Genomic DNA, 26,815 nt, shown 5'->3' with positions numbered 1-26,815 from the left:
TTATCTTTCAGATTGCCTTTACTCCTGATCCTTCCCATTAGCAATTTAAGGCAAGATGTCAGACTCTGAACTCAAACTACCAACATGCAAAAAGTAATTTTTTCTGCCAACCTTGAGAAATCTCCAGTTGAGGTTGGTTTGGTCTGCTAGGATGGGAGGATAGTGTCTTCAGTCAGTACAGCTGGATTGCCTGAACACATCTGTTTGAGTCTGCACATGAGGCATAAAGGAAAATCTTGTGTTCTTGCTAACATTAATGATTGGATAGCATTTGTTTTAACAGTAGAAAGGTTCTTCCTTGCCCTTTCTTCTCCATTGTCTGCAATGTTTTTATTTAAAAGCTTGGCTACTTCTTAGCTCAGATGCAGCTTAAATTAATCATAGTCTACAAAATGCCCTGGCAGCCAAGAGGGCAAACCACATTCTGGGGTGCGTTAAGCACACTCTACCCAGCTGGTAAAAAGAAGTGATTATTCTGCTGTATTCAGCATTAGTGCAACCTCATCTGGAGTACTGTCTCCAGTTCTGGGCCCCACATTTTAAGAACGATATGAACGTCCTTGAATGTATCCAGTGGAGGGCTGGAAGGAATGTCCTGTGAGGAACAGCTAAGGACTTGGGGTTTGTCTAGTTTGGAGAAAAGGAGGCTGAGTGGTAACCTCATTGCTCTCTACAGTTTCCTGGGGAGAGGAAGTGGAGGTGCTGACATCCCTGGAATCCAGTGACAGAATAGTTCAAAGCTATGCCAGAAAAGGTTTTGGACATTAGGAAGCATTTCTTTACCAAGAGGGTAGTCAAACACTGGAATAGGCTTCCTGGAAAGGTGGTCAGTGCCAGTCAGTGGTTAAAAGGCATTTGGACAGTGCCCTTAATAACATGCAGGTCAGCCCTGTACTGGTCAGGGACTTGGACTAGATGGTTGTTGTAGTTGCCTTCCAACTAAAATATCCTAGTCTAGTCTAGTCTAGTCTATTCTGTAAAAGTCTCTATTTAGAATGGCATGGGTAAGCCTGCACAGTGTACTTCTGCAATGCATCTGAGGATTCTTCAAGATGAATACATGTTTACATTTTGGCTGTCTTTCAAGTTTGTATAAACTTGAACTGTTTAACTAGACTGTGGTTTAGTTCATGGTGAAAATGTATGTTAAAGTCCAGATTGCAGGCTGCCAGTGAGACAATGACAATTCTGTGTAAAACACAGAAGTACATATACAGCCTCATAAAATGCTGCAGACTGCAGACAGTCTAACCTTCTAGACTGCTGAAGAACTGTCAACTTTATGTGTCCTGTTCTGGGCTGCTCAATTCAGGAAGGACATTGAGGAGCTGGAGCAAGTCCAGAGAAGGGCGACAAAGTGGGTGAAGGGTACGGAGCACAAGTCCTGTGAGAAGCAGCTGAGAGAGCTGGGGTTGTCTAGCCTGGAGAAGAGGGAGCTCAGGGCTGACCTTATCACTCTCTACAACTACCTGAAAGGAGTTGTAACTTGGGAGGGGGGGATGTCAGTCTCTTCTCCCAAGTAACAACTGATAGGACAAGAAGACATAGCCTTAAAATGCGCCAGAGGAGGTTCAGGTTGGACATTAGGAAGAATTTCTTCACAGAAAGGGTGATTAGGCATTGGAGTGGGCTGCCCAGGGAGGCAGCGGAGTTACTGTCCCGGGAGGTGTCTGAGGGCAGACTGCACGTGGCACTTCATGCCCTGGTCTAATTGACGTGGTGGTGTTTAGTCATAGGCTGGACTTGATGATCTCAGAGGTCTTTCCCAACCTAATTGTGGTTCTGTGCTATGGCACAGTGCCTGCGGGACTGCCTGTTGTGGCCGAGGGCTCCGCTCAGCCTCGTCCTTCGCGGCAGACACGGCGGGGAGATGGAACTACAGCTCCCGGCACGCCGCAGGGGCGGAGGGAGGCGCGGGCGAGCCCTGGCGGCTGAGGCGGGAGCGGGGGGCGGTCGCCTCTCGGAGCTCATCGGCGCGGCCGCCGGCGGGGCGCGGGCGGTGTTGCCATGGCCCTGCCCGCCGGCCCCCTCAAGGTCTGCATCGTGGGCTCGGGAAACTGGTGAGTGCGGCATCCCCTGGGAGGGCGGACACCTGGGCGGCCGCCTCGGCACGGCCTTCCCTGCGGCTGTGCCCGCCCGGGCCTTGCTGTCGCTTGGCGCCCGCAGCCGGAGGGTTTGGCGCCGTGGCCGCGCTGCCCTCCGGGGTGATGGCGCTGAGGGCTCCCGGTGCCGGCGGTGCAGGCCGTGTCCCCGCTCTGTGGCGGGCCCTGGGGCCGTGCGGGTGGGCTCGTCCTGCCCCCGGGCTCCCTCGGAGTTCGGAGCGGAGGCGATGCCCTGGTATGCTCGGAGGAAGAAGCGGCAGAGTCGAGCTTGTAACGATTGCCTGTAAAACACCCGCCTGTTCTGCGAAGAAATTGGTTTAAGATATTTTTAACGTGGTATTATTTGTTGTGTGCTTTGTCCGATGTCAGATGACGTAGACATTAGAGATGCTGAACGTTATTTTATTATTTTTTTTCTAACTACGTGCTGCCTGTAGGGCTTCGGCAACAATCCCACTTGTCTACAAAGGTGGTTCGGGATTTCCTATGTTCCTGTTTTCCTATGTTCCTGTTTTCCACATCAGTTCAAAGAAGAATTGCCAGACGCTAGGTTATTTGAAATGTCTTCTTTTTCTTTTTTTTCTTTTAAATTGATTATGCTGAGGCACACTGAGAGCTCGAGACAAAGTTTTATTGCTGCCTCTATTGCTAGTTTAAACTTGCTGCTGTGTCTACTGAAGGCAGTAGATTTACTTCAAATCATTCCTTAAAAGGAGTATCATGTTAATAGTCCTTTGTGTCTACTGAAGGCAGTAGATTTACTTCAAATCATTCCTCAAAAGGAGTATCATGTTAATAGTCCTTTGTTTGGTTTCTTTACCTATTTCTTTGGCTTCTTTACCTATTTCTTTGGCTTCTTTACCTATTTCCCTACCATTCCTGATCACAGTTTTTACACCAGGTCCTTATTTATAGCGAATAAGTTAAGTACAACGTGTTATATAAATATAACTTCACAGTTTGTCACTTCAATTACTAATGCTAAGCACACATTATTTCTGATAACATTGGGTTTTAAGACATTAAATCTAATCTCAGAGGAGTTCAGTGTAGAGCAAGGTGCTGCGTTTTATTGAACCAAACTTGCCAGTCTTTTTTCAGTGTGATCTTAGACTTGTTGCTCAGACCCTGCCCATTCCGTGAAGTTGACTTTTGCTGCTGTTAAAAATATCAGCAGCTGCCAAGTTGTGTTTTCCTTTGTCGAGGGAATGGCTGACATTCCAGTGCAGCATGTCCTGCTTTCCTTGCACGAGCTTGTAAGATGACTGTGGAGGTACTGAGTACTGCTGTATATGTCAGAAGGAAATATGCAGTGAGACCTAATCTTTTAGGAGTATTGTTGCTGTTGTTCCGTACTTGAAACCTAGGGAAAAAAAGTTTTGCAGGAAGTTTGACTGCATTTATATTTGATTCACTGTGAAGCACACTTGCAGAAGCAAAAGGATTTGCAGATATTGCCTACTAGTTTTAACCACGTGCACATATATTTTGTTTTCACCTCATTGGATCAGCTTAATAGTAAGAAAATCGCCTACCTAATAGGATGAGTCAGTGGCAAAATGCCCGTATCTCCTACGCTGAGAGAAAGAGAGAATGCTATTACCAGGCATCAGCTTTTTCCTTTCTTTTCAGGATAAATGTGTGCAAATAACTTGTAGCTTATTTCATATGTGATGGCGGGGGGCGGGGATTGCATCAGGAAAGCAGAAACCAAAGTAACCAAAAATTGAAAACAATAATTCTTGGAGAGATGAGTTGTTTCTTCCTCAAAGTCCGTGGGGTGACAGGCACCAAACCCTGACTACAAAGAGCACTGTGATTCAATAATATGTGCAACCACTGAACTAATTCGGACTTAATTTTAGTTGTGTACCTGTGTGTTTGTGTCCTTTTTGAACTGGGGCCTGTGGTCCTAAAGTGGAAGCATTTAATGGTTAAAAGCAGGTGACTAGAGAGAAATGGATGTATTTATAAACATCTGATCATTGATATTTGGGGATTACATAGTTTTGAAGCCTGGATTACAGGAGGGTGTGACTGGTGGTGCCTAAAATGTAAGCACGTGAGCAGTTGATCAAAGCATGGTTTGGTGTCTCTAGTAGTTTGGAGACTGTGGGTTTTGGGGTTCTCTGGGACATGATTGTGTTGGACAAGTGCCAGTAACTGTATGGAAGTCTTTGCCTTCTCACAGCCCTTTGACCTATATCTGGGATGAAAAAAAAACAACCCTAAAAGAGATCGGTGGGACAGTAACCATTTAGAAAGGTTGAGCCAGTCACCTTGGATGATAAACTACTTCCAGTCAGACTTGTTCGGTCGGTTTGCTAGAGAAAGGTCACCTTAACAATGAAGTTGACTTGGCAGGGGTCACTCGACACCTGATGGAAGATCATGGGACAGAACAGATGGCTCACAAGGCGCAGAAGAGCAGGAGCTGTTGCATTTGCTGGCCTTGCCCTTTTAGGGTTGCTCAGCTGGTAGATAAGTGATTGCGTTAGGATCTTTCTGATAGGGGATAAAGTAAACTCTCTTCAGTGTGGATGGAGTACACCTTGGAAATGTGCCTTGGGATTCAAGGAGCTGCCAACTGCAAGAGCTGCTTCGGTCATGTACTGTAGCCTGCTCTTCTGATAATACTTCCAGGGCAGGTTAATGAGGTGTGCACAGTCAGAATTTATCCTCCTCTGTTTTGTTAGAACCAGTTGTTAATTAGCCTGATTGCCCAACTTGAACAGAAACTGTGGATTTGAGGAAGAGGTGGGAAGTTACCGGACACAGGGACTCCTGTAGCTGGGAACTTGCTGTAGAAAAATGTGAGGAAAAATTATAACTGAGATGATTTTTCAGGGACAATGGTAGAGCTAGAGTTAATAATGTCATGTGCACTTGTATATTATGACCTCCACTGCTGCTGCTGACAGGGCAACTTCAGGAGTTTGTGGGTTTTGTGCTTTACTTTCAAAGTGATAAGTGGAAAGCAGATCAACTGTAAAATGGTCCTAAAACAGTGGTTGCAGTATAATAGGAAATGGGGAACCGGAGAAACCAGTCAGGAGAATCTTCTTGAATTTAGAAACTAAGACTAGGCAAATCTTCATTTTTTAATACTGCATTCAAAGGCTGAAAAAAAGAGACAGCTAAGGCATTTAAGTGTTAAATAGTAATGGAATTAATGTCTCACTCAAGCAGTATACACTGCCAGACTTGATGCTGGCAGACTGAAAATCCCAGTTGGAGAGTTGCTGAATCAGTTATTTCTGCCTTGCTCTGTCACCAGCAAGCACAAAAAATGTGTAGGGAAGTTCAAAAGTGAAGGCTGTGGATTTGCCAGGATCCAGACTTTGTCTACAAATCTATAGTAGTAAATGTGCCTTTGTTAAAGGAACTCAGTGCACTGCCTGAGAAACACATACCTGTGTGGTGTTTACTGTGATTCACGCTGTTTGCGTGGATCTGAAATTTGGGGTTTTTGCTGGTGAGCTGTATGGCATCGCAGCGGAAACCACGTTGTGTGTGTGCAGACACAGAATACGAGCCTGATAAGAGGTGGCTTACAATTGTGCCTTCTGTATCACGTCCTGAACCCAGGGGAGCTTTTAGTGTGTGAAGCGCCATTAGAGAAGTAAATTCCATTATTTTAAGACATACAGGTTTATGGTTTCACTGAAAAAGGCCTACTTAGGACACTATAATTTTTCTCTGCCACTGCCTATAATGTGATCTTAGCCCTGTGATAGCACACATCTTTAATACAGTGAAGTGAGTTGTGCCATATGAAAAGCTCTCGAAGCAGAATGAATCTTTTTAAATTTTTCTTGTGTGTGCTTAGTAGGTTATCAGTAATTATGAAGCTGCCTCCTTATCCTGGGAAAGGAAGTTAGGTTAACAGGTTTCATAAAGTTGCATCTTTCTCTTCCATATAGCATTTGTGCTAGGAATGAAAGGGAAGGTTGTGTTTGTTCCTCCTCTTGTAATTCTGATTAATTTCATTATCGCTTAAAGATTTGAGAAGTAACATTGATGACCGTCCTACAGGTTTCACTGTGTGCTGCTCTTGGGGAGAATATGGGGCTAACAGTAATGGAATTGTCTGCCTGCAAATTCAGAGGATGCTGTTGCAATAGTTGAATTCTGTGAGGTTGGCTGCATAACCATAAAGCTTATAACTTCTGGAACATATAAATGCTTGTTATACAACAATTGATGGGTCAGTCATCTTTGCAAAGAAGTTTCCCATCTCTTAAGGTGAAAATGACCTGTTTTAAAAAATTTAGTGTGTCACTTTTACCTCTACTTTGAAGATATAATCATTTTAATTTTGGGGAAATACAGTAACCTAAACTCTCACTGGATAGCCAATAAGCAGAGAACATAAATAAGGATGTTTTCAGTAAATGCGTCAGTCGAACTGGCTGTGGATACATTTGAGAGAAAGCAGCCAGTGTGAAGGACTAGTGTATTTTTCCATTTGTTTTACTAGTTCTGCATGGTAACTGCTCAAACAATCTGTGCATTTCTGATTATTTTAAAGGCAATCTCTTCTTTTTTTTTAGAGCAAAATCATAATTTTTAAAGATTATTTTTGTTTTCTTTCCTGCAGGGGTTCTGCGGTTGCCAAAATAGTAGGCAATAATGTAAAAAAATTGCAGAAGTTTGCTTCCACAGTGAAGATGTGGGTCTTCGAGGAGAATATTAATGGGAGAAAACTGTCAGATATCATAAATAGAGAACATGAAAATGTTAAGTATCTCCCTGGACACAAGCTGCCAGATAATGTGGTAAGACTCAGAAGCTAAATTATAGTTATGGAGCAGAGGGAATATTGCTTATGCTGTGAATGGACGTAAAAAATTGTTTTGTTAACACCTTTAAGGTTTATAATATTTCAGACTATATGCTATTTTACTGATGACTTCAGATATTTGACTCAGTAAAATTATGTAACTGTGGAGTTAAGTAAATCCAATGCACTCTACTCTCTCTTTTTTTTTTGGTCTCACTATTGTCTTTATATTACTTCAGCTTTTGTATAAAGAAGCAAATGTGAAAACAAGGGCAAAAGTAACAGCTTTGACCATACCCATTAAAAAAAAAAAAATTGGTCTCAACTTTGGAAGGGAACTGGCTGGTCAGTGAGAACTGAAGTGATGTCAGGTGTCCTGAAACTCTTTAAAAGTATCGATGAGAATCAGAGTGTTTCTCAAGCAAACTTCAAGGTGTTTGCAGTTTATTTGGTTCTCAGTTGTGTTTCAACCACGCGCAGCCAGGTCAGCATGTTAGATGTAGCATTGCCAGGGCAGAACAGTGGGACTCCACGTGTGTTCTCTGTTGGTGTAACATGCAGGTGGTGACTCCTGCCCCAAAAACATCATAGGAAGAGGCTGCAGCAGCTGACAGTTCAGTAGAGCTTTTGAGCAGGAAAAAACATGACTTGCTGTGCATTGTAGTTTTCTCTTCAACAATAATGCTGAAATCCCATTTCCCCAGCCTTCAGCAACGGTAGTGGGTTTTTATCTTTATCAGATACCACTTGTGTCTAGTGTTAATTTTGAGAAGTTATGAGGTCTTTTCTCTCCCATAACTACACAGGTTGCTATCCCAAACCTTAATGAAGCTGTACAGGATGCAGACTTGCTGGTTTTTGTCATTCCTCATCAGTTCATTCATAAAGTCTGCGATGAAATCACAGGACGAGTGCCCAAGAAAGCGCTCGGCATAACTCTCATAAAGGTATGATAAATATTATGTGTTAGTAACCAAGAACGTGTTAGGGAATCTTCTAAAACAGTATGGCTTGATATTTTGATATGAAAAGTCTCTGTGCATTATTCACTTGATTGTTCCATTAAACCTTTCCAGGTGTAAGATTAGAATTTGTCTTGGTCATTAGTGGATTGTTATGCAGTGTTTTGTTTTAGGTTAATGCTTGCAGGAAGAGGAAAATGAGGCTGGTAACAAGACTTTTAGAAAGAAAGAGGGAGTCAATATGTTTTGCACCACTAAGCTTTCCAGTCTTTTATTTGTTGTTTCCAAAAGCATCATTAAATGAAGAACAGAGCACAAGCATAATGCTTTGATTGTTAATGCACATCCCACATGCTGAGTTGATGATTTTAAGAACTGCTGAGAGAATTTCATGTGACTGAGAGGATAGTGCTCTTGTTCATGTCAAATATTATGTTGCAACAAGAGTGTCTGTTCAGCATTACCTGAAAAGACAGTTTAAGCACAGGAAATAGGAGGGGGCAGAGGTACAGGAAGTGTTTTCACTGGAGTATTTGTAATTTTGCTGGCAGGAAAATTTTAAAATGTGGATTAGCTTATTTTCGGGGTTGTTTTTTGGGTGAGTGGGCTTTTTTCCCCTGTGTGTTTAGCTGCAAATAATAAGCCATTCCCACAAGGTTTGGAAGATTCTGGTTTGTTGTTGCTTTGTTGAGAATAGGCCATTTTCTCAACACACATTCACTTGTTTACTGTCATTTCTGGAAAATGATACATTTATGGATCTGTGCTCAAAAAGAACAAAAAACCCCTATCACTGCTTACTGCAAGCTTGTCTTTTTAGTTTGTCTAACTAAGCCCATCAAATCTGTATTGTTTTGTCAGTGTTGACCTGTTGTATTGCTGAGATGTATGAAAAAGTAATGCTTCCCGAGTGCTCTTGCTGCATTTTGTAAAAAAACTCTTCATATCTTAGAAGGATAAAATAAGGCACTATTAAAAGGTTTGAATGCATAGCTCAAAATAAATATTCTCCTTTAATTTGCTAAATGTGATTTTTGTTCTCTTGTCTATAGTGATAGGAGTAACTAATGAATTGGTGGAGTAAATGAGGATTTATGTCAACATAGCTGAAGTTAGGGTCCCGGGCCTATATTCCCTTGGAATTATTGTTCTGGATATCACTACTCCTATGGAGTGTTGATTAATGGCTATGTTTAAAAAAACAAGCATGTGGGGAAATACTTATCTTTAAAAAAAAAAAAAATAATCCAAACCCCAAATAAACAAAAAAAGACCCCAACAGAACAAAAAGCCCGTGCTTAGTGTAGTGGAAGTGAAATAGTGGCACCTGCCATGCAAAGCAGAATTGGTTACTTGGCAGCTTCCCACTGTCACATTGCAACGCTGCATCCATAGGCAACCTTTCCAAAGAAGGTCTGTGAGGCCCCTTAATATTTTGTGGGCGAATGCAAAGTACATGTCAGATTTTATGAAAAGTCGTAACTGTGCATCATTAAAAGTATCATTTAAAAAGAAATTGGTGGAGATTTAACACAACAATGAAACTAAGCAATAGAAGCAGGAATGCATTCTTTCCTCTACTTTTGCATCTTCTTTATGCAGGCTGTTTGCATCAAAGTCATATTTTTGTCTATTATGCTCAGTGCTAATGCTGTTAAAGTGGCTTGTGTTACTTTGGCAGTTAAAAGTGCAGTTCCGCTCTGAAAAATACCATTAGTGGGGTATCTTGTTTCTGTGCTTTCTAAATTGTTTGACAACTTAGCAGTGTGTCATCTTGTCATCTTTTAGTCTTTTTTTCTGTTTGTTTTTTTTTTTTCTTTCTTTTTCTGGACAGACTAATCTTCAAGCAGAGCCTAACATCTGACAATATAACTAGTCTTTGGGAAATAAGGATATTTTGCTGCTGGGTAATACACATTTCCATTGAAACATTTGCATCTGTGTTGCTTTACATAAGTTCTGTGTCTATGAAAACCTAACAAATCACTGTGTGGGTATGGGGGGAGGAATCTTATACAACTTACAGCAAGTTGTACAGCAGTGAGCACAGGAAGCAGGTTAGGTGAAAGGCATTCAAAATGCTCCTCAGGCAACCTCAACATCAGTCTCATTTTCATTTACCTACTATAGGCCCCAGGGATTGCTCTGACAGGTGTGTTAGGATGCAAATGATATGCTCACAGAGTTGGACTTGCATTGCCTGGGGACTATTGTTGTCCAGTGAAAATACCCATGTTAGAGCCTTGTTTTTTGGAGGGGAAGAAGATGTTTGGGTTTTGTTCTATCATCTATCATTCAGTATCGGATTTCATTCTACAAGAAACAGGTACAGCTCTCCTTGACTTTGTCAGAAGATGCCTCTGTTTCATAGTAGAGCAGAATTTGGCACCTAAGCCTTTCTGACCTCCTTTTTTTGCATGAATAATTGTTATGTAGGTATTCACATTTTTGGAGTTGTTCCCAATATGTGTGCTTAGGGAGAAGGGCCTTACAGTTATTTTGTGGGGTCATTTTTGACACTGTGAGGGGAAAAATACAACATATATATGTGTACTTACTTTCAGATTGTTTCTGTATGGCTCATTAAAGATGAGAAAGCAGATTTGTGCACTAAGTGATATAGATTGAAAAATAAAGCAGAAATGCAAGCACTATCTTAATTGGCAGGTTTTATACAGGCATTTCTGCATGTCTCTTGATTGCACCGTGTTATTTAAGGAACAGCACCTCTTATCTGTGGAAATGCAAATTACTACCTGTCTGAAATGTCACCACTGGCAGCATACAAGTGTATGTGTGTCTATGTATATCTGGAATTAGTAGAGAATCACACTTTTTGCCTCTAAGTCATAATTAAAAGTTACCAATCCCCAAAAGTATCAAATCTCCAACATTAAAAAATAGTACTGCACGAAAGGTGGGAATGAATGAGCATTTTAATAGCTTGTCTGCCATGTTCCTGTTTAAAAAACTGCATTTAGCAGGCTGGGAGGGAAGGTTTTGTGAGAAGAAAGTGGTCTCATTTGGAGTTCTTGGTCCAGGCAAGCAGAGTTTCTGCTACTAGAGAATGAGCATGAGGGAATCTGCCTCTGATAGTTCAGATGCCTCTTCACAAAACAAGTTATTCAGATGCCATTTTGTGAGTTTTGGTGCAATTTCAAGTCCAAGTGCAGGCCTGATTCATAATGGATGGATTGGTTACGCTTCACAGATTGTATTAAGAATACAATTGATGATAAGTAGCTGAGATTCTGAACTAACAGCATTGAATATTCAGCACTTCTTAGAATCAGGTCCTTGAGCATGGAATAAAAACTGTTATCATCATCTAGAGCTTAGTCCTTATTCTTAAGGTGCTACCTCCCCTTATTCTAAGAGGTCACAATAGCAGAAGTTTCCCTGGTAGTACATCTGTCATCTCTAGTCTCTCTCTGAGTAGGCCTTGTTTCACTTCTCACCCGTGGACAAGACTTATTGTGTGCTTGCTTCTCTGCTGTGCCTAATGAATGACTTGTTAGTAATTCCTTTTCATGTTGGCTGCAGGGAATAGATGAAGGCCCGGAGGGACTCAAACTGATCTCTGACATTATTCGAGAGAAGATGGGAATAGACATCAGTGTGCTGATGGGAGCTAACCTTGCCAATGAGGTGGCAGCAGAGAAATTCTGTGAAACCACAATAGGTATTGTTCCAAGTTGTAAGAATATTTAACACATGCTCCTGTCCTCACTGTTGCACACCAAATAGCTCAAATTTCACTGTTTTTGACATTAGCTGGCTATTGTCAGAGCTGTTGATTGAATTTTGTAAAATGTTTACACTTTAAAAAGTACTAGGAAAATACTGGGAATGTAGGGAGAGAGAGGAGCACAATTTTACCCATTCTCACTTGGGTTGTGACTTAGCATGTGAAATACAAGCATGCTTTTTATCACCCCACAGAGCAAACTGCTTGATTTTATTACTCTGTTTAAGATTTCCTTGGTCTGCATGGCTTTATGTGGATAAACAATTATATTTTCTGTGTTCCAGCTCAGATGTTATGGTCACAGATAGTACCTTTATGCATGTTTGTTTTGGTTTGATTTTTTGTTTGTTGTTTTAAGGTATCAATGTCTTGTTTTAATTTCTCAAAACACTTTTTTTGCCCAAAAGCTAGAAATTGTTTTATAAATTGTTTTAGAAATTGTCTGCACACCTTTGCAGCACGAAGATGTGCCTAGGCTTGAATTTTACTGTTTCTAGACAGGCATATATGTTTGTGTATGCATACAGGTACACATAATTACTCAGAGTTCATGTTATTTTTTTTTCAGTGTTAATTTCTACAGTTTTATGCATTGTTAGCTTTGTAACAGCTCATTCACAACTTTTGCATTGAACTTGACTTTGAATGGTTGAATAACCTCTTAGTGTTTAAAAACAGTTGTCAGTGGCAGCATGCTCAATTAATAAAACATCCTTGACATGCATTTATCAGTAGGTATTTTTCTGGAATGCAGGCTTTAAAATAATTGATAGAATTGCTCCTGCTATATTCTTAATTCACTTTTTTTTTATTAACTGGTTTTTTTAAAGAGAATGATCAAATAATGGAGAGTTTATAGAGTATTCATGAAATTGTTATTTAGAATCTGTTGCTGAGCAGAGAGTTAATTATGAAGAAGTTCAGAGTAACTCAGTGCAGAACTTTTAAATGCAATGTAGACATGTCCTTGGTCCCTTAGAACAGGAATCTGTTTAGGATGGAGCTAGAACAAACTTATCTCTGCTTTTAAGTGTTTTGACTTGTGCAGGAAAGCTAAGTAACATATAAATAAATTATTCATTTTTTTAACTTTCCTTTGTCTCTCTCAACAGGCAGCAAAATCTTGGAAAATGGCCTTCTCTTCAAAGAACTCCTGCAGACTCCAAACTTCCGAATAACTGTAGTAGACGATGCAGATACAGTTGAGCTTTGTGGTGCTCTGAAGGTAAGATTAACTGGCTGCAGATGGTACACAGATGAAAGTGATCCTTGTAGAAAAAAAAGAGGCTATTTCCATTTAAGGAATTAAACTTATTGTGCTTTGTATAATATATAAAACTGTTACATAACATTTCCAGAAGAACCAGATGGGAAATTGGGGAGCAGCATGTTCTGAGAGCCGCCTTTTAGACCCATGTCTCACCATCTCCCAAGTTCTCTTTCTACATCTTTCCCCGAGCAGTCATGAACAAGTATTGGTACCCTCTAACTGGTCGATGTATTTCTAAATCTGTTTTAGTTCCCTTCTTCTTTTTTTGCAACAGTGTGTTCACAAGAAGAAAGGGAAAAAGAATTTGGCATTAATCTTTTGTGTCTGTTGACAAAACTATTCCTCCCTTTGTTGGCTTGAACAATGTGAGCATTCTTACGTTTTATATTTTGTGGACATAGACTGCATAAGGTTTGTGTGGATGACCAAATCCAGAAATGACCTGAATAAGAAAAGCATTATTTCGACAGTTAACTCATCCAAAATTTTTTTGGTAACAAAACTGATGCTGTCAGGAAGAAAAGGCTAACTTAAATGTACTCTAATTGCTATTCCTTCAGGTTAATTTACAGGCCATTTGTGAAGGGAAGGCATTAGTTTCTTGACACTGTGGGCAACAGTACCATGGTTCACATCATCTGATACCTATTGTGAATCATTTTTGATGGGTGTAATGGTTTACTAGATAATTTGGGTTACTTTTTTATTTTTTATGTTTTGGATAATTACTTGTCTTGCTTTGTTTTTGCTGATGAATTTTTGTGTAAACTGCATCATTCGTTTGCAAAGCTATCACGCTAAGCAGTGATGTCTTTAAGATGAAGTAGAGGAAGTAGATTGATAGCTATAATAGCATATTTTTTAGCATACTAGTTTTCTTGATGATTCTGTCCTGACAACTGTCATGCTTGAAGTTCTGAGAAAGGAGGAAGTTATAGGTCTGTGCGTTGTTGGGATTAGGTGTTTTGGTGCAACATGTTTTGAAGTTACTGTATATATAACAATTTCTCAATTTGACTCTGTAGCCATTGCGTTTAAATACTCTGGTTATGTGGGGGGTTAGCAGAAAAGAAATCCCTGTGCAAAACCCCCTGAAATTAGTAAAGAAGTTTTACAGATTTATCTTCCTTTCCAATCTGCTCAGCAGCATGTTTTCTTACTTTCATGTTTGATAGAAGAGTTCTGTCTCAGGAACTTTTTTTTATTCCAGACAAATCTTTTGAAAGGGTGCTAGAGATGAGCCCATCAAACTAAGCAGGTAGTCAGCAGACACTCAAAACTCCACTGTAAAGGTCCAAGTCAGGCAAAATGCAAAACTCAGATGTGAATAGCATTTTTCTTAGAAGTTGTATATACTTATTTTGAGGAGAATTGTTTGCTAAGGGTAACAACAAGAATGTTTCTTTTTTAATATTAATGTGAGTCCTTATAATAAGAATGTGAAAAGTAAGCATCTTTTCATATGCTTGTTTTTAGGGGAAAATCTCATGTAGCTTCAGTCAGTTGACTGTTACATTCTTAAATACGGAAAGTTACTTCATGAAAAAATAGTAAAAATTAATGTTATTTAACTGGAAGGAGGAAATTCCTATTTCACAAGATGACAGTGTCATGTGTTAAGGTACAGGTATAAAAAAAGAGGTTTTGCTCTATCTACAGCAGTGCCAATTCAAAATGTCAGTAATGTCACTGCAAACTACAGCTAGGAGGACAGAGGTAAGCAGGCAAATGTCTTTTTGGATGTGGAAATAGTAAAAGCAACTCATGTATTGGTATTTAAAGCATGAGAAATAGTACCCTATGAAAAACAGTACATTCTCCCAGCTTCTACATTTTTCTGTAAATGGCAGCTTAGGAAAAGAAGACTTTTCTGGTATTACTGGCATAATGGACTAGAATGTTAAAAGCCTATACTTTACCTCACTTTTTATTTCTGCAAGCCTTTCTAAACAGGGAAGATTTTCAATGTGGGTAGTTGCCTAAAGGTTGGGAAAAAATACAGAAGGGTAACAAAGAACGCTCTGAGCACAGCTTTCCCTTACAATGATAATTTTAGGTTTGAAATTTGTTTTTTGAAGCCTGTTTGAATTCAGACTGTAATAATAGGTATTGCTGCTCGGTGGTCATGAGAGGACATGTGCCTGATCGCTATTTATATACATATATATATGGAATATCCACTTCATTTACTGTATTTAGATTTGTGACAATGGGCTGATGGAGATACAGTGAAGTATGGAAATCATTGCAGTGAAACTGCAGTCTTGAGTCAGCTTGGAGACTGGCTGAATAGACAGTGGCAGTGACTTTACAAAATCTGATGATACTCAGGAGGAACAGCTGTCTACAGTATCTTGTTGGCTGTTGAAACAAAAAGTGCTTGGCATCCTCTCCTCCGTGATAACTTTTTTTCTTATGAAGACTGATGCATGTTTCCCATTTGTTTGGTGACCTTTTCTAAGTGTTGAGGTCAGGAATTAACAAACTTCAGATATTTGATAGTTGTTTCAAGGTGTCCAGTTGGCTTTACAAGTGGCCTGACTCAAAGCTACCCACAAGTTCCTCTGCCTTTGCCAGAGGATGAATGGGCCTCCCTAGGAAATGCTTAAAGGTTATGACACCGCTGTAAGAGCGGTGTGTGCAGCTGTGCATACATAGAGATGTGATTCTGGTTGCTGATGGATGTGATACTGCAGAGTAGCACAGACCCAAGGCTGTCACCTCTGAGGTGTCCTTACAGTCCTTACTGCCTGTGCCAGGGTCTTACAGGCAGCACAGCTGTGAGGCCAGACCGTGCTGGTGTGCGATCCCAGCAGCATAGTCGAGAGGCAATGTAAACGCTGGTACCTGCGCTCCTGGGGGTAAACTGTAACCCAAATCACTTACCCAGTGCAACAGTGCCAGGGGTGAGTGTGAGAGAAGGAGGAGTGGCAAAACGGCTGTGCTCCAGCTGCCTTAAGTTCAGGGATCTGGAGAGTTAAAAACCCTCAAGTGGCAGCAGCCAAAGAACAAGACAGATGTGACAGTTCCTGTAGGAAGGAGAAGGAGTAGCAGCTGTCATTGTCTTTCAGGTTCCTTCAGGTCCAACTCTAAATCTTATGGCTCCAGCGTAGCCTTAAGTAAAGAAGTAAGAAATACAGTGATGATTTATTGTTTACCAGGTTGTGTAACCCAGCATTGTTACTTGCAAAGGTGGTCTTGCAAAGTGTGTTTAGGGCAGTCACTGTTGGATGGTCAGTCTAGGTACCGTAGAATTCAACTGTGATAGTTTTTTGCTTTTGCCTGAGCTTAAGTAGAAATGAAATTCAAGTTTGCCAGGAGGAAGCAAACAGTTTATGCTTAACCTCTCTGGCAGTCCTGCTGATGTTGTCTTTGATTTTTTGAGACTTCATTTGACCTCTCTCAACCATCACGTGAAGCAAGGAGCTTCTCCAAGTTCATGTGTAAGCAGAGGGAAAGCAGGCTGTGCTGAGCTGTGATGCTATTTCAAGGAAGGCTGGATGTCCCAGGTGAAATAATGTTTCTGCTTAGTTCTCTTATTGATCCATTTAATTATGGAGAGGTAATGGTTGCCTCAGAAATGGCTGCTGAAGCTGTCTTCATGAGCTCTCCATAAACGTTCTGTGAACTGGAAGCTTGATAGTTCTGAGCACTGACTGTGTAAGAGAACCTGTTGGCAAACTTATTGTCGTTTTCTTGGTTATCTGTTGACCTTGCATTTGTGACCTCTGGCATGTTTGCAGCAGGTCACGTGCAAGTAAGAGGCACTTCTTCTCATTTGTTCTGACACATACTGTGAGCACTGCTTGGCATCAGCGTTTCTTTTCCAGACCATAGCTTCACTATCCAGTGATAAAGTAACTGAATCCATTCCTTGCTCATGTTCTGGAATAAGTAGGACTAGGGCTAGCTCCAGCTTCTGGACCAGACCATCTAAGGACTCACCTGTTAAGGCAGAGTTTTTAGTACCTTAAAACCATATGCAGTATAAAACCACCCTGTGTATCTTGCTTACAGGATGAATGCTTTAATGTAAAAAGCTGTTAATACCAAGATAGGGGAAATGTGTTTGCTCAAGCGTGTGGTGAGTTTAAGAGCTCTGAATCCCTCAGGCCAAGAGGAACACTGTGTTGCAGTAATTTTGGGGTTATATTGTGGCAGTATTTTTGAACCTTTGGAACAACAGGTGGGCCCTTGCTTATTGGGCTCTCAGACTCCCATGTGTGTATGCAAATACTGTCAGTTTTTATGCTTATGGAAACACTGACTCTCCCTACCTGCAATTATACACCCATTGCATTTGCAGGAATTCTTGTAACTTCAGGAGATGGTTTAATCCCAGCTGGCAGCTATGTGTGTACCATACAGCTGTTTTCTCATCCCCTCCCAACTCACTGGGACAGGGAGGAGAGCCAAGGGAAAAAAAAATTAAAATTGGAGGGTTGAGATAAGAACAGTTTAATAACTGAAATACAGTAAAATATGGTAACAATAACAACAATAGTAATAGTAGTTGTAAGGAAAAGGAGAGAGAGAAAACCCAAGAAAAAAACAAGCAATGCACACGAGAGTTGTTCACCACCCACTGTCCCTGAGCAGTTGGTGGCTCCTGGCCAACTGCTCCCTGTTGATATGCTGGGTTCTATGGTATGGAATATCTCTTTGGCCAGTTCAGATCAGCTGATCTGAACCCCCAGCTTCCTGTGCACCTCCTCACTGACAGAGCATGAGGCACTGAAAAGTCCTTGACTTAGAGCAAACACTGCTCAGCAACAGCCAAAACCATCTGCATGTTATCAATGTTATTCTGGATTCAAAACACAGCACTGTACCAGCTACTAAGAAGAAAATGAACTCCATTCCTACTGAATAGGACGCTTCAGGTGTAGGCTTTGGCAGTGGCAGCATTCTGGATCAACCATGTGAGACACAGAAATGCTTTTGCCAGATATTAACATGGTTCTGCCCCCCACAGAGTGCTTCTCAGAGCATCACTGTAGTGCTAGTGCCATTAGGCTCCTGTGTGTCAAATTGTCTTTTGCTTATGCATCTTCCTGAAACAAACTCAGCTTACTGCCTGCACTCAGAGATTTCAAGTACCAAAACTGCCTGTTTTGGTCTTGTTTTGGACTGAAGGATGATTCAGTCGAAAGTTTCGTGAGATTTTTGTGGTTGTTGTTTTGTTTTTAAAAGGAGTGGCTCATCTTGGAGTAAGGTGTAACTTTCAGTGTGGTATAATTAGTTTTCTACAGTATGTTAGACACGAGACAGTTGTCAGAGATTCTTCAAAGTTTCAAATGAAACCAGATGGTAGACCTTGTAAATTCATAGTTGTGGCCTGAGGGTTATGTAGACCAGGATATAAGAGTCTCCTAGGCATGGGTGTGTGTTTTAGAGCATAATCAGTTGTCTTGTTTCCTCATTATTTGCAAACTGCATTAAGAACATACAATGGGGACACTGTACAAAACAAGGAGCTTAGTGTTTTAGAGTTGAACTCACAGCTTCCTTTGTTCCCTACACCATTTCCTCTGAAGTAACTAGCCTTGGTACGACTTGCTTAAAAGAGTATTTCTGTTGCTCCAAAGACAAACATTGCAAAAGGTGGAAGTAGACAACGAAATACCATGGCCAAATTGTATTGTTTATTATGACCAGGTAGGCTGCTTTAAAGTGGAGGGGAAAGTCAAGGAGACAAAGTTGGAGGGAATGGGAAACTTTAGTATTGAAGTGTTCAAGAAGTATATGGAAAAAGCTCAGAGGTTGCTCAAATATGTTTTTGTTTTTATCTAAGCATGCAGACATCACCTATGTAAAATGCATTTAAATGGCCTATCCACTCTGAAAACTTCTTAAATATCTGTTTGACTTCCTCTTGCTCTGCCACCAAATGAACAAATATTGGAGGTTGCTCTGCAAGAGGTATCTGATGAAAACATACCTTGACTGAATCACCACAGCCAATATTTAAGCCAAGGTGATCTAAAGTACCAGTTTTAAAAGCTGACTGTCTTTGGCTGCTTCAGTTTTGATGCTGAGAGATCTGTCTGCAACTTTTAGGGTCACCTTTAGGCCTCAGCTAGCTGCTCAAAAAGCAGTGACTGATGCTCTGACCTCATTTGATTCGGAGTCACCTCGCCATGACTGGCCACACAGCTCTGCAGCTGTCTGGCATTTGTGGTTCTTACAGTCCAAAAAAACCAAACCAGTTGTTAAATGGTTGGTTGCTTTTGTTAGCAACTTCTGGCTGTTGCTCTTTCTTCATCAACAGTTAAAGTTGGTTTGGTTGGTTGATTTTATTTTTTCCCTGCATCAGGTGCTACATTAGGTGCCATAATGTTCATTCTCCTGTGCTTTCTGTTGAGGTCACTGCTGCTGTTGCATGCAAAAAGATATTACTACATCCATTACTTCCTTGTTTACTTTGTCAGAATGCCAGAACACTATCTTTTTGGGGGAGTTTGGTACAGTTTGTTGTGGGGTTTGGGTTTTTTTTGGTTGGGGCAATGGAACTATGGCTAGTCTCTGCTCTGACTCCCAGGCTAGAAAATAGTTTTTATAGTCACTTCACTCAAATGTCTCTCATCTAATCCTTATGTTCTTAAACCAAAGAAGAGATCATATATCTGATTGTTCATGAATAAACAGCACATTCTTTATAGAATGCTGTCAGCAGGTCTAAGGAAAAAAACACTTTTTTTGCTAAGAAAGTTTATCCTGCATCATGAATCTTCTGGGAATCCTTGATTAACTATTACTGTTACAGGAACTCTGCATACTTGAAAAGGCTGGATACTATTGGCTTGGCTGAATTTGGTCCCTTAGGATGTCAGTGTTCTGTTTATGTAGTGTTACTTAATCATAAAGAAAATCTGGATAAAAAGACTATGGGATGTCAGTCTAACTTTACTCCCACCTTGGGGCAAGAATAGCTCAATCTAGCTAAAACCTTGTTCGGGTGTAGTACAACCTGTTCTTAGATATAGTCAATAATAATAGCTCCACAGCCTTGGGGGCAACTTGTGCCAGAGCTTTAACTATGCTTTTATCCTTGGAAATACTTAGTAATGTAAGGCTTGACATGTTTTTTTCTTCTTTTTTTTTTATTTTTTAAAGGTTATCCCACAGACATCAAAATCCCCAAACCAAAATAGCCCAAAGCAACCTAGTCTTTCACTAGTAAAGTGTTCACAGTTCTTAAAGACATCTGCACTCTGTCTTTTGGTATCTTCTAGGATTCTGTAAATGATAATTGACTCATTTCCCCTTTCTCCTCTCATTAGAATATCGTAGCAGTAGGAGCTGGGTTCTGTGATGGTCTTTGCTGTGGTGACAATACCAAAGCTGCCATTATTCGCCTTGGCCTCATGGAGATGATCGCCTTTGCCAGAATATTTTGCAAAGGACAGGTGTCTACTGCCACTTTCCTGGAGAGCTGTGGAGTTGCTGATCTCATCACAACGTGTTATGGTGGCCGGAATCGACGTGTAGCAGAAGCATTTGTTAAAACTGGAAAGGTACCTTATTCACTGGGTGAAATCTGTGGTTGCATTCCTGGTTTGTTGGGGCAATGGTAGAGGTATCTGAATCATGCTAGCTCTACTGAGTGTGTGTTACAAGGCTAGAATGAGTGTAAAGGTGTTAAAAAGGGCGGGGGTGATTTAAAAAAAGGTCAAGACTTAAGATGTTGGGCGATGCAGATTTAAGAAGGAGAATATTGACAAACAAGAATATAGGAGAATATTATATGAATATAGGAGAATATTATATACGGTCAATCAAGGTCACTTTTTAGAAAGAAAAAATGATGTCAAGCTTCTGAAAATTTCATCATAGCTCTCCTGTTTTTTTCTTTCCTTCTCCCCTCTGTTGATTAGTCTATTGAAGAATTAGAGAAAGAAATGTTGAATGGTCAGAAACTGCAAGGACCACAGACTTCTGCAGAAGTGCATCGCATCCTGAAGCAGAAAGGAATGCTGGAGCAGTAAGAACAGATAAAACAACTTCCACATACCCCTTTTTTATATCCATAATTCTTTCTGCATATTCGTTTTTTTATATCTTCATAAATTTAATAGCCAAAAATAAAAGCATTGCAATAAGAGCAGCTTAATCCCCGGTTAAAATCAGAGAGAGAAGTGAATAGAACCTCAAAATATCTACTGGTGTAAATAGAGCTATTAGTGGGACGTTAAATTTGTGAATGTCCTTCTTTTGCAGAATGTATTATTGCCTTCTGCTACTACAGAAAAGCACAGCAAGTGTGTTCTAACATGTCAAAAGAATAAAATGCATGAAAACAGAAGCAGAGCTTCCTGAAGAGACTTGTGAAAAGGCTCTAGAGCTCATTTCATAGTAGGAAATTCATTACTTACCTCCAAGGAGAGGAGCTTTGTTATGAAGAATCTGTTATAGGTGATCATCTGAATAGAGTGGCTGATTCTACCACATGGATTTTAGCTTAGACACCACAGTTCTCTTTCCTAATGTGATTTCCAGTTTGCTATAGTTTAACACCTGCCATCTGCTTCTGTAGGTCAGGGCTTTTTTGTGGTATGAAATCAAGCAGTTTGTCCTGGCTTTGTTCTTTTGTATTCGAGTCAGAACAAGTATGGTTCTTAGAGGCACACACACAGTTGTCTCTTTATGAGATTAAGGGATGCATTTATCTGTTGCTGTCTGTAGAAGAGGCAAAATCAGGAAATAAATAACTACCAGTTAGAAGACCAAGCCTTGTTACTTCTTTTTCCAAAGCAGTTTTTAAAGTCTAGTTTTAATGGATCAGCTACATTAAATGGTTAAATTTTTAATATTGTCTTTGGTGTAAGGCACCTAAATCTGTTTCCTCAGTGTACAGTAGTTAAGCTAACTGTAGAAAAAATGTAACTAAAATGATGGCTTCATTCCTTGCTGTTTATACTTTCCTAAATGAGACAGGATGCTGTGTTTGAGGAGTTTTTAGTTTGGTTGTTTTATATCCTGTTCTACCTTACAACAAATAGAGTGCATTAGAGAAGAGTTCAAGTTGTGTTTTTTAATGAAAGACATGAAAACAGAGTGTTGCTAATTTCTTTCTGGGATGCCAACATACATGTGTCATTTCTTCATAAAAAGTCTCATTCAGTAAGGCTTTTGAAAGCAACTTTCAATGTGTTTTTCAAAAACTCCTGCTTTAAAACACAAAACACAGTGAAGCAGCCACAGTTCCAAAGTGAAGAGGCAACAGTGTAGTAAGGGTAAAATTTCGTACTCTCTTCCTAGCAAAGGAGTCCCAAGGCTGCACAGAAATACGCCGAAGTTCAACAGAAGAACCTTGGTGGCAGGGTTGATGCCTGTTGATATCAGCAGCGCAACCACTTCTTTTCATTTCAACAGTTGTAGACCTCACCCTCTCGATGTGCTTAGGCATAAAGATGCATTTGGGGTTTTGTTGGCCCTGAGCCTGCAGTCGGCCTTGGCACTGGTCTCCCTGTGTGACGTGGGGCAGACCTGTGCACAGCAACGCGCTCTGTGATAAGCAGCAGGGCTTCTGTTGTGGTTTCTGGTGCCGGTGCTTCTTCACTGAGAAGTAACTGCCAGTACCGTATCTCAAGCTGTGGGAAGCTTTCTTTTGCTTCAGAAGGTTCACATGTTGCGTGGCCACCTCTCACATAGGCATAGCAAATTTTATTGGTGCCTACATTTAATGGTAACAGCTATTGCTATTTTTGTCTCTTTTCCACAAAAATAAGTCAGAAGAAATGGACATGCATTTTGCAGTAGAACATTAAAATGTTTCAGGTGAAAATTAAGTTCTACATTTTGAGTTAAACACTTGTAAAAAAGCCATAGAAATGATGGGCTGAATTCACATGCATGTCCATTCCCCCACTTTTTTCCCCAGTAATGGGGAAATATTGCATTGAGCCAAGTACAAATCCTGTATGTGCCCCTGAGAATACAGCAGTCACCATGGTGTGATGGCACTCCTGGATGGTTTATGGCTTCACTTGTGACCTCTGGCTCACTTTGAGGAGTCTAGTTCGGAGTGATGTGCTGACACCAGGGTTGCTGCAGTAACAAGTGACAGCAGAGTGTATGGGCAAGCATATGTGGTGCTCAGTACTGGCTGGGGATTCTTCTCGATGCTGAAATGTGCATTACATAAAGCTTTAGAGTGACTGATGGGACAGCTTTTCTAAGGAGAAAGTTCTAGTCCAGATGTATTCTGAATCACTCAGAAATTAACTATTTCACTATCTCCAGTGCTCCTTATAAAAGGCCACACTGAAATGGCTTATGTATTTGAACAGGTAATTAATCCCTAAAATTCATCAGGCTTTGTATGGAAATGGGACTCATCCAGCTGTCACTGTCCAGGAAGTACAGAAAGCAAATGCAAATTTCTGTGAAGTGTCTATGCTGTAAGAAGCCTTCATATTATCAGAGAAGCCTAAATAATTTGGGGATTGTTTGGAAACGTGGCCAATTTTTAAAAAAAAAAAAAGAAGAAAAAAGTAGATAGGGAATTTTAGTGTTTCAAAATCCAGGTTTCATTTTGGGTTCTTATTAAAAACTTGACCTTCAATGTCTTCTTGGGTCTCTTTCTGTCATATTCTGTATTATCAAATTATTGCTCAGAAGTAATGCATAACTGATGTACCAGTCGTCCTTTTTTAACCATAGATGAGTACAGCTGTAAGAACAGCCAGGAAAGATATGAGTGTTTGTAATTTATTTTTTAGATCACTTAATGGTTGTGCCATTCATAATGAATGTTGCAGGCTCCATTACAGCTAGCTGGGCTTCTGGGAGTGACTCATGTAGGTTCTGTATTTATCCAGTGCTTTTCAGCCCAGTGTTATCACTTGACAAATAGAAAAAAAAAAAAAATGTTTTTTTCTATCTCTCCTCTCTGCCCTCCCTCTTCTCACCCCATTTTATTTCCCTCATTTAAGAAAATGTTACAGAATAAACTTACGCTGCCTTTGTTTCCTCTGTTTCCTCAGGTTTCCGCTATTCACGGTTGTGTATCAAATCTGCTATGAAGGGAGGCCTGTCAGGGAGATGATAACCTGCCTTCAAAGTCATCCAGAGCACATGTAAAATCAATCAGGCTGTTGAAATAACACAGCTTGCTGCCTTTCAAATTTATGTCTGGGTTCAAGTGGATGTATCTATCATTAAGCTTCGTTCAAAGCCGCTCACTAGGCAACAGTAACAACATGAATGTCTCTGAAGAGGTGTTGTTTTGTCCTATACAGCCTAGTTTGGCACAGCATGCAGTGTTGGCTTGGTGATTGTCGTTCCACTGGCTAAAATGCAACTGGTTTAAGATACGCAGTACGGAAGTTGCACTACAAACCTGGTTTATATACACAAGTGTACTTTGAGTGTGTTCCTACGCCATAAAACACAAGGGGTTGTTGTCTCTTATTAAGGCCTAATCCAAAATCCACTGGACGCTGTGGGAAGAATCCCACTGGTTTTGATCAGAGACTGAATCAAGCCTGTAACCTTGAAATATTAGGAATGTTTCTATTAGAACTTGGTTTGATTTGTATATGCAGTTAAATTTTAACATTTTGCATGCTTATGATTATATTGATTTAAGCAATGTTAGTACAAAACAAGTGGTAGCAGTTATTCAGGGGGCTACAGGGATATTTTAATGAAATCAAATGAAGAATATTTTGATTTTTGAAAGTTGTTAAAACTGTCAGGTTATTTTAAAACCAATTTCTAAGTGAATTTAAAGGTTTTAATTACACTGTTTTAAAGGGAATATTCTAGAGGGGGATCATTATCTCCCCTTCTGTTTTTTAATCCTTACATTTTTATATTTCTCAGTTTTTCCCTTACTGTTCCTAGGTGTTAGGCTCTTCTACAATGCCATTCCCCAAAGCAAGCCAGAGATGTTGACCTGGGGGTCCTGAACCCTGGAGCCCATGGTTCATTTTAGTGTTGTACCTGTGGTTGTTCTTCACTGGTGTTGTCGGGAGGGAGGGGAAGGATACTCTTGGGTATCCACTGCTCAGAATTGTTCTGCTGTGTTTCTAGCTAAGCTGCAAAGTGTTACACTCCACACAACACTCCAAGGAATGCTAGAGGGATTCCATGGTAGGTCATGCTTGTGTTGTCAGAAGGGTTGTGTGCCAGTAGGATGACTGCATTCATTTCAGTGCCTGCCAGTGACTGGCATGTCAACTGGACTGAAGTCCCGATCCAGCCTCCCCAGTTCTGAAGTTACTCTTTCACTGGATGAAACTTCAGTGGGTGCTGAAATCCTTTATGACCCATCTCCCAGAATCTGTCTCTTTTATTCCCCAGGTACCTCAACTAGTTTTTTTTCAGACACCTTTGCTGTATCAGGGAGGATCATTTTGGTTTTGGAAAATTTGTGATTTTTATGGAGTTTAGGGGTGGAGTTGGCTTGGTTGGTCTTTTTTTTTTTTTTTTCCTTTTAAGGTTGATACAAGACAAGATAGATAAATAAAACCTGTTTTGCTTTCCTTGTGTACTAAAGTGTGGGTTGTTTTTTTTTTTTTTGGTGAAACATATACTAGGTACATAAAGAGAGGACTCACTCTTCCCGCTGGGAGAAAAGGGTTGACATCAGGATTTACAGAACAAGAATGTCTGTCTGCTCTGAATATCCACTCCTAACCTCTGAGCAGCATCACAACTGTTTTTCATTGTTCTCAGTGGCATTTTTAGACCAGAAATCATGAGCACAAACCCATCCTGAAGCTTTAAGTTGTCGTTCAAAACTTGCTAAAACACGGGGGATGCCTGGGAATAATTGTCATACTTGGGTAGCCTGGATTACTCTGAACAAGGCAGGCATTAGGGCAGTTTTGTGTAGACAGGAAGATGCTTCAGCTCAGGGGTACCATTTTTGTGCTCCTGTGTTGTTTTGCATTAATTTTTGGGAGATCTCATGAATGTCCTCAGATATTCAGGGATGTCAAAAGTTCTTTTGCCTTACTTCTGATTTAGTGCTAAATATAACAGATGGCCAGAAGTTAAGTAACACCAGATATTTGTGGCAGTGGGGAACACCACTGGTAGAGCTGACTTGGAGCAAGCACTCTGCTTAGGCATTTAAGAGGAAGTTCTGAAGTTGGAAGCACTGTTATACTAACGCACACGTGGAGCACACACTCCTCATTACTGCATAACTTTCAGTGTGTTTTCTTATGATTTGTTTTGTTTGGTTTTTTTTTTTAATACCAAATTCATTGGCTTTTCCTTTATATGTGTACATATACATTATATATATATACAAACTTTTTTTTTACAGGCAGTATATAGAACAGTAGCATTTTGTAAGATACATAAAGGGCTATATAAGCTAAATGCGGTAAATTAATATATATTTTTAAATTATTTCTTTATTATTCCAATACTACTTCTACCACTGAACCCCCCAAATCTTAACTGTTCTTGTTTTGTACAGAAGCCTATATTCTAAGGCAAATCCAGAGAAAAGGTTTTTATGGAATTCTTTCCTCCAGTCTGTTACGATATTCTTGGTTTTTTTCAGACAAAAAGTGAGGTTTCAGTAACTAAAATAGTTTGTTTAAATTTCTATAGATAGTTCACCGTTTGCATTTGCTCTTTAGTGCTTGAGAATGCTCAGCTTGGCACTAGGTATTTTTCCCCCACTAATACTTACTGTTCATTAAAAAACTGTGATATGGTACTGGAACTGAATGATTAGAGTCCTGTCTTGCAAACACTCTGTTTTGCCTAGTACTGGGATAGTCATACTGAAAACATTAACCCCTGTGCAAGGGGTCATAAATTTGTAACTAATTCTTGGTTTATGAACATTAATTATTAAGGAAGGCATTATATTCTAATGATACTTACTCAGCTTGCCCTAGACATATGTACTGATCTTGTTTAAAGATGTTGAATGTATACTTGTTTGGAGAGTACAAATAAACATTTTTGTCTTGGGAATCA

General features: G+C 40.2%; 1 protein-coding gene across 2 annotated transcripts; it reads left to right on the top strand.

Moving 5' to 3' along the window:
* Window positions 1-1,946: 1,946 nt before the first annotated feature.
* GPD1L (glycerol-3-phosphate dehydrogenase 1 like) lies at window positions 1,947-26,815 on the top strand. 2 transcript variants are annotated; one of them, XM_050327190.1, is made up of 8 exons: window positions 1,947-2,060; window positions 6,703-6,880; window positions 7,692-7,832; window positions 11,391-11,529; window positions 12,708-12,820; window positions 20,149-20,382; window positions 20,743-20,849; window positions 23,854-26,815. In XM_050327190.1, the coding sequence occupies exons 1-8, from the start codon at window positions 2,008-2,010 to the stop codon at window positions 23,948-23,950; spliced, it is 1,062 nt and encodes a 353-aa protein (XP_050183147.1). In that variant the 5' UTR covers window positions 1,947-2,007; the 3' UTR covers window positions 23,951-26,815. The 2 variants fall into 2 exon arrangements, with proteins under 2 accessions (XP_050183147.1, XP_050183219.1); XM_050327262.1 differs by having other exon boundaries at window positions 2,017-2,034.

The sequence above is a fragment of the Myiozetetes cayanensis genome, unplaced genomic scaffold (assembly GCF_022539395.1).
Source record: "Myiozetetes cayanensis isolate MyiCay16 unplaced genomic scaffold, myiCay2020 scf1, whole genome shotgun sequence".
Lineage (NCBI taxonomy): Eukaryota > Metazoa > Chordata > Aves > Passeriformes > Tyrannidae > Myiozetetes > Myiozetetes cayanensis.
This window is presented reverse-complemented; position numbering and strand designations above follow the sequence as displayed.